An 8,408-nucleotide genomic window follows, 5' to 3' on the forward strand; every position below is an offset into this window, starting at 1 on the left:
TGACCACTATAGTGACTAGTGATGGAGCCCATGGCCTAGGGTTGACCACTATAGTGACTAGTGATGAAGCCCATGGCCTGGGGTTGACCACTATAGTGACTAGTGATGAAGCCCATGGCCTAGGGTTGACCACTATAGTGACTAGTGATGAAGCCCATGGCCTAGGGTTGACCACTATAGTGACTAGTGATGGAGCCCATGGCCTAGGGTTGACCACTATAGTGACTAGTGATGAAGCCCATGGCCTAGGGTTGACCACTATAGTGACTAGTGATGAAGCCCATGGCCTGGGGTTGACCACTATAGTGACTAGTGATGAAGCCCATGGCCTAGGGTTGACCACTATAGTGACTAGTGATGAAGCCCATGGCCTAGGGTTGACCACTATAGTGACTAGTGATGGAGCCCATGGCCTAGGGTTGACCACTATAGTGACTAGTGATGGAGCCCATGGCCTAGGGTTGTGACTTGTCCTGTACTGTGTCCTTTATTGAAGACTATTTAATGAGCGTTGTAATGAATAGACCTCAACACACACTACAGCAGTAGAACATGTTGTCAGACTATCATCCTCTGTCTAATGATGAACCAGTTAAACACTGAGGGGGAATGAAAGGTGGAAGTGAGTCATTGGGGACAATCTGAATTTCATTTCTTTGATTCCTTGTGTCCTCTCTCCTCACCACCTTCTCAAAACCCATCGGATTAGAAGGTCAGAGGGTCAGAGGGGAAGGACCTCTGGCCTTCTCATCCAATAGGTTTTGAGAAGAAGGTGAGGAGAGAGAGGACGTGAGGAAGCAAGGAAATGCAATTGAGATTCTCCCAATAGAAAGGTTGTGATGGTGGTTGGCACGCCCACGCATCGCCTGTCAGTCAAACTGAACTTCAGCACCACGACATTGGATAGCTTCCCATGTAGCTCTATTCAACAGGCTACACAGAAAACACACTACTACTTTCACAATGTTTCTCCTCTTGTTTTGGTCACAACGTTCCTTATGAGGCCAGGGGGGGGCAGTCTGTTGATTCACAGATCTTAATGTATTGACATCTCATTCAGACTGTGTTCACTGGGCAAGCTCCGGTTGATATTTGACAGACTCGCCATGAGAGATTTCACCTTGTGCGCATAATAGTTCCTCAGATTGACAGAGGGCAGGTTTTCTTTGATCTCCTGGTCGAAGTCACAGCTGCGCATAGCGATCTCTAACTGTTTCTGTCTCTTGTAGAAGAGGGAGAACTTATTGAATATGAGCGTGATGGGAAGCACAACCACCAGGATGCCTGCGAGGATACAGGCTGAGGCCGTCATCTTGCCGGCTACAGACACCGGGACCACGTCTCCGTACCCCACTGTGGTCATGCTCACCGTGGCCCACCACCAGCATGCTGGGATGGTTGAGAAGTCCTCGCTGTCCTCCTTCTCCACGGTGTAGGCCATCACAGAGAAGAAGGACACGCCCACCGCCAGGTAGAGTAGCAGAAGCCCCACCTCCTTAGAGCTGTTTCTCAGCGTGGCGCCCAGAGAGCGCAGCCCCGTGGAGTGACGCGCCAGCTTCAGGATACGGAAGATCCTCATCAGCCGCAGCACCTGCGCCACGCGCCCCAGATTGGCTAACGCCGGGCTGCTCTCTGCCACCAGGTCAATGAGAAGCGTCAGGTAGAACGGTAATATCGACACAAGGTCTATTAAGTTCAACGGATGCTTGAAGAAGGGGAGAAGATCTGGGGCCACTGTGAACCGGGCCGCCAGCTCCAAGGTGAACCAGCCGATACCAAAGTGTTCCACCGTCTCAAACCTGGGGTCCTCGTGGGGCGTCCCCTCCCTGTCCACCAGGGTAAACTCAGCCATACTGTTGACGCACATGGTGGCTATAGAACCCAACACTACCAGGATAGAGAGGATACTGATGATGCGGCTGGCGATGGAGTACCCCGGGTTATCTAGCATTAGCCAGATCCGCCTGCGGACGATCCCCAGTGGCTGCTTGTCGAACTTAGCGGCGTCATTATAGAACTCTAGGATCTCATCTAACGATGACGTGGTGCTGCCCTCCTCACTCCGGCAGTCGTCCCAGTCCTCCCCGCGGTCAGGATCCATCTTCCGGCAGTGGTAGGCGTTGCTGCAACATGAGTCGATGAAGAATTCATTGATGCCCCAGTACTCTATCTCCTGACTGAAGGAGAATATACACAGTTCTGCCATGACGTGGAGCCTCCCTGTGTTGTAGAAATTCAACACGTAAGGAAAGAGAGCCGGATTCCTATCGAAATAGAACTCTTTTTCCATGTCATCATAGTCATCGCAGAGCTCTAGTATTGACTCTTTTGATTGACAGTGTAACAGCCGAGCCAGCCGGGTCTCTGGGAAGCGAGACAGCGTGTTGGAGAGCAGTCTCTTCTTGAACCCTCCCACGTTGATGCGGATGGTGTGGTCCTCGTAGGCTGCTGTCAGCTCCTCCAGGCTCTGACCCGTCATGTCTGGCAAGGGGTGAGGGGACTAGGGAGAGGAGAAGTTCCTGCAGACAGCGAGACAAAACACTTGAGAGAGAGAGGAGTTAAAATCCTCTCATTGCTATGAGAGAGAAAATATTGACAGTCAGATATTATAACTGCTTTCTCCTGAATCTATTCCCTTCAGCAACAAGAACCAGCACAAAATATATAGGAAGAAATGGGCTATAGGCCTGTGAATATTTCTGCTGCTTTTTGGGGATTTGCTTCATCACGACAGTGTCTCTGAATGAGACCACACACTCTGGTCGTTTAGTAACATGTTGCGTCTTCATCACATTACAGCATCACTTTAGATTTCCCTCAAATCTCATGCCATGCTTGTGCGCACTTGCTACAAGTCAAACAATTGTGTTATTTTTTATCTTGGCTATGCTACCTCTATGCATTAAATAATACATCAATAAATGAATAGAATACTGTTGCATTATAACGGTACAATATATTACAAAACATCACATATTCCTTACTTTATTCAACGACCTTTTCCGAGTCTCCTACACAACGCGTCTGCATGTCAGGTCCATCGAGGGCATTGTGCTTCACGGAGCTGCTGAGCAACTTGGATAGACGTAGATCGATAGATGTCTCCTCTCTGTGCCTCCTCCTGTTAGCGTGGAAGACAGAAACAATGCTCTCTCGGTCTGTCTCTCTGTCTGTCATGCGTTGCTGGCCAGATTAGATAGAGGGGTTTCCCACGGAGCCGTCAGCCTGAACGAGGTTGTCTGTCTCTTCTCCAGATATAAAATGTGTCTGCCCCCAGACAGACTAACCCTATTTACGTCATTAAATCATGAGCACACGCCATGCATCTTCATCTCTAACACGCTCCAGATGCTTCAATTCTGTAGTGAGGGAATTCCTCGGATGAATCTCCATTCTGTCGTCTAGTAGCGGTTAGACCCAGCTCTGTTGCTGTGCAGTAGCAAGACTTTCTGTAAACTACCGTTCCGCCCTCGGCTGCGAGCGAATTCAACACCTCCCTCTCCGGTGCTGAAAGGGACAACTCCTTTCCTCTGCTCTGCTCTCGGCGAGGGAGGAGAATTCACCGATACTTAAAAGCGTGTGCGCCCGAGCGTTATACAGATGTCGTCATCTTCAAATGAGGTAACCGTTAACCGTAGAGGGCTCTCGAACCGAACCGTTAGTTAAGACGGATGAGACGTGGAAAGGTTAGGATTGATTCGTGAGGCGGAAAACGTGTGCTTGCTTTTCTAATCCGTTGTCAAATCAATTGAATGATCAAATAAAATAAAATAAAATTGTATTGGTCACATACACGTGTTTAGCAGATGTTATAGCGGGTGTAGCATAATGCTTGTGCTTCTAGCTCCGACAGTGCAGTAATATCTAACAAGTAAATATCTAACAATTTCACAACATATACCCAATACACACAAAACTAGTAAGGAATGGGATTTAAGAATATATACATATATGGACAAGCAATCACAGAGAGGCATGGACTAAGATACAGTAGAATATTATAGAATACAGAATATACATATGAGATGAGTAGTGCAAGATATGTAAACATTATTAAAGTGACTAGTGTTCCATTTCTTAAAGTGGCCAGTGATTTCAATAGGCAGCAGCAGCCTCTAATGTGCTAGTGATGGCTATTTAACAGTCTTAGATATCATCTACTCTGCTGGTTAGGATTTCAGTGTGTCTGGATGATGGATTACTGTTATATGCTTAAATAGGATTATATTAAATCAAAACTACAGTTTAAAATATATATCATCTCCTTGGAGAATTGTTCCTGAGTAAGTGGGTGGATCATTTCCAGACTGTGGGGTTAGTATCATATGTATCTATGCCCTGAGAGAGAGAGAACACAACCAGTGACTTTCCTCTGTCTTCTCTGAGGCATGACAGGTTATCTTGTGTTCCAATGGGGACACAGGATTTAAAAGTCTGATGTAACACCAAGCATACTCCAGCACATCCATATTAACAGTCGCAGACCCTTCTAGAATACCTTTTTTTAAGGTTAGCACACAATAAAACAGTAAAACAATAAAACTCCTCCCCTCTCCTCATGTCTGTGAAGGCCGATAGAGAAGCTGTTTTACTTTGATGTCTCATTGTTCTCTCTGTTCTTTTCAAATCAAATCAAATTCAATTTTATTTGTCACATACACGTGTTTAGCAGATGTTATTGCGGGTGTAGCGAAATGCTTGTGCTTCTAGCTCCGACAGTGCAGAAATATCTAACAAGTAATATCTAACAATTTCACAACATATACCCAATACACACAAATCTAAGTAAGGAATGGAATTTAAGAATATATACATATATGGACAAGCACTGACGGAGCGGCATGGACTAAGATACAGTAGAATATTATAGAATACAGTATATACATATGAGATGAGTAATGCAAGATATGTAAACATTATTAAAGTGACTAGTGTTCCATTTTTTAAAGTGGCCAGTGATTTCAATAGGCAGCAGCAGCCTCTAATGTGCTAGTGATGGCTATTTAACAGTCTGATGGCCTTGAGATAGAAGCTGTTTTTCAGTCTCTCGGTCCCAGCTTTGATGCACCTGTACTGACCTCGCCTTCTAGATGGTAGCAGGGTGAACAGGCAGTGGCTCGGGTGGTTGATGTCCTTGATTATCTTTTTTGCCTTCCTGTGACATCGAGTGCTGTAGATGTCCTGGAGGGCGGGTAGTTTGCCCCCGGTAATGTGTTCGGCAGACCGCACCACCTTCTGGAGAGCCCTGCGGTTGCGGGCGGTGCAGTTGCCGTACCAGGCGGTGATACAGCCCAACAGGACACGCTCAATTGTGCATCTGTAAAAGTTTGTGAGGGTTTTAGGTGCCAAGCCAAATTTCTTCAGCCTCCTGAGGTTGAAGAGGCTCTGTTGCGCCTTCTTCACCACACTGTCTGTATGGGTGGACCATTTCAGTTTGTCAGTGATGTTTACGCCAAGGAACTTGAAGCTTTCCACCTTCTCCACTCCGGCTCACGTCGATGTGAATAGGGGGGTGCACCCACTGCTGTTTCCTGAAGTCCACGATCATCTCCTTTGTTTTGTTGACGTTGAGTGAGAGGTTATTTTCCTGGCACCACACTTTTCTCTCAGAATAACAGATAGCAGATTTCAAGTGGCAATCATACAGTGTTCAAATGTACCACTGAATGATACAGTGTTCAAATGTACCACTGAATGAAAGTGTTCAAATGTACCACTGAATGAAACAGTGCATGCTTTTTATACTGTAGTGTCATTCAGATCAGTGATTTATTTACACCCCGCTATACTTGATTAGCCAGTCTTGTCCTTGGCTGTTTATCAAAAGGAAAAGCATGAGAGAGTAATCCACGTTCCTCAGGAGGTTCTGGTTAGAAGACTGTGTTTTACATCTGGGTCCTTTAGATTCTGCTCAGACTTGGCAGTGGCTCCAACGGTTGTGTTCCCTATGGGCCATAGTCAAAAGTAGTGCCCTATATAGGGAATAGGGTGCCATTTGTGCTAATCTATCCTCCTTAAGTAAATCTCCAGAAGCCCAGTTAAAATGATTTAGGGGGGTTGAGATGGTGGAGACGTTGAATAGAGGTTTCAGAACGGGGGATTTGGGGGGTTTATCTTCAGTGTGGAGCTCCATCCATCATGCTGTGTCTCAAGTGTCCTTCCCTTATTGGAAGTCACCCTCCTTAACTTGACCCTTTATATTCTCAAATCATATCGTCCTGGGAGGAGGCTCATCACCCTGTTTCCTTTGTGAGGCTTCAGATGAGTTTCCCATTGTAACCTGTCAGCTGTACAAAGAGATTGAGGGAGACAGATGGAGAGAGAAAGAGAGGGAGAGAGAGAGAGATGGAGAGAGGTGTGAGAGGGTGTCTGCAGTGTGTGTAGGAGTTTTGATGTGGACCTCATCCGCTGACTGCTGTTCTCCATCTGCAGTTTGGCTGCATATTTCACCATCCCTGTCAATCTCTCTCTCTACCTCTCTCTCTCCTCCCCCCTCTCTCTCTCCTCCCCCCATAGTGGTGCCTCCTGTAGCTCAGTTGGTAGAGCATGGTGCTTGCAACGCCAGGGTTGTGGATTCGATTCCCACAGGGGGCCAGTATGGAAAATGTATGCACTCACTAACTGTAAGTCGCTCTGGATAAGAGCATCTGCTAAATCATTTTACATTGTAAAAAAATGTTAATCTATCTCTCCTCCCCCTCTCTCTCCTCCCCCCTCTCAGAATAGACACAAATTAATTGCAGAAGGTCAACAATACACTGACCTCATCTGTGACCGCAGCTGTCAGATGGCCATTCCAGAACCACTCACATCACAGGGTTCAGATTTAACCCCCAAGGCATTGTGGGAGGAATTTTAACTACAGTGAGATTAGGCTGTTAAGGGCCCTGTGGATGATAGATGTTGTCAATAAAGTTTGCCATATGTTGTATTCTGAACTGCTGCCAATAGCTCACATCATCATAACCTGGGGCCAGGGATGGAGCTGGGGATGGGGCTGGGGATGTGGCTGGGGCTGGGGCTGGGGCTGGGACTGGGACTGGAGCTGGGACTGGGACTGGAGCTGGGGAGGGGGGGGTGGGCTGGAGCTAAACATATGCCTGTGAAATAAAAAGCTGGTCTATGATTTCTTCTCCTCTCCTTCATGGGTAGATAATCACATTATTTCTGATGGTAGTGGAGGCTGTCTGAGTGTGATGCATCCTAACACACACACACACCAGTCTGGTCTCATAGACTAGTCATAACATTGTAAATGTAAATCCGGGACACTGAAATTAGTATGGGATGTTATGTTTGGTATGGTTACCTAAGACAGAAGGTTACTTAAGGCAAAAACGAAAGTAGGGTGGTTGGTCGGGCGTATAACGCGAACGTCTAGGACCCGAAGGTTGCGTGTTCAAATCTCATCACAGACAACTTTAGCATTTTAGCTAATTAGCAACTTTGCAACTACTTAGTACTTTTTAGCTACTTTTTAGCTACTTAGCATGTTAGCTAACCCTTCACCTAACCCTAACCTTAACCCTTTAAACTAACTCCAAACCCTAACCTGAACCATAACCCTTAACCCTTTAACCTAACTCCTAACCCTAACCTGAACCATAACCTTAACCTTAACCTTAACCCTTTAGCTAACCCTTCACCTAACCCTAGCCTTAACCTTTTAACCTAACTCCTAACCCTAACACTAACCCTAGATAACGTTAGCCACCTAACTAACGTTCGTGTTAGCCACCTAGCTAACGTTAGCAACAATAAATATTAATTCATAACATATCATACGTTTTGCAAATTCGTAACATATTGTACGAATTGCAATTCGTAAGATATTGTACGAATTGCTTTTCGTAACATATCAATCATACAAAATGGATGATGGACATCCACAAATTAATACATACCTTACGAAACGTAACATAGCAAACTAATTACTTCACGGAATTACGTTTACTATGTTACGTCTACCCCTGAGTTCAGGTTGCACACACACACACACACAGACAAAGAAAGCATCAGCCATGAGATGTTATATATTCCAGGGTGTTTCTAAAGGACCGTATTCTGTCTATAGGAGACAGATCTACTCATATTTATGTATTGATATATATATATATACTCATCTAATGTTTTCTCCAGCTGGTTTCTTCAGCCTGGCATGGGTCAGTCAGAGGACATTCCCTCTGATGTCACTCAATATATTCACAGTATGGGATGGCAGTGAGTCAAAGGTGTGTGAATGTTGGGTTTCATTTACTGTTGATGACCTTTGTAACATCAACTCAGTGAAACAGCGTTCCTGAAAGTAAAATATATCTATCATCATTAGTCCTAGTGTAATAAAACATTAACCTGGCTCCTCAGTTATTTAAAACATTACCCTGGCTCTCCAGTTATTTAAAACATTA

The 8,408-nt window shown here is 45.5% G+C and overlaps 1 protein-coding gene across 2 annotated transcripts; it reads right to left on the reverse strand.

Moving 5' to 3' along the window:
* Positions 1 to 753: 753 nt before the first annotated feature.
* LOC121585954 (potassium voltage-gated channel subfamily S member 2-like) lies at positions 754 to 3,774 on the reverse strand. 2 transcript variants are annotated; one of them, XM_041902315.2, is made up of 2 exons: positions 2,985 to 3,774; positions 754 to 2,519 (listed from the first exon to the last, which is right to left on the reverse strand). In XM_041902315.2, the coding sequence occupies exon 2, from the start codon at positions 2,477 to 2,479 to the stop codon at positions 1,037 to 1,039; it is 1,443 nt and encodes a 480-aa protein (XP_041758249.1). In that variant the 5' UTR covers positions 2,480 to 2,519; positions 2,985 to 3,774; the 3' UTR covers positions 754 to 1,036. The 2 variants fall into 2 exon arrangements, with proteins under 2 accessions (XP_041758249.1, XP_041758250.1); XM_041902316.2 differs by having other exon boundaries at positions 754 to 2,541.
* Positions 3,775 to 8,408: the final 4,634 nt, after the last annotated feature.

Source organism: Coregonus clupeaformis, chromosome 17 (assembly GCF_020615455.1).
Source record: "Coregonus clupeaformis isolate EN_2021a chromosome 17, ASM2061545v1, whole genome shotgun sequence".
Lineage (NCBI taxonomy): Eukaryota > Metazoa > Chordata > Actinopteri > Salmoniformes > Salmonidae > Coregonus > Coregonus clupeaformis.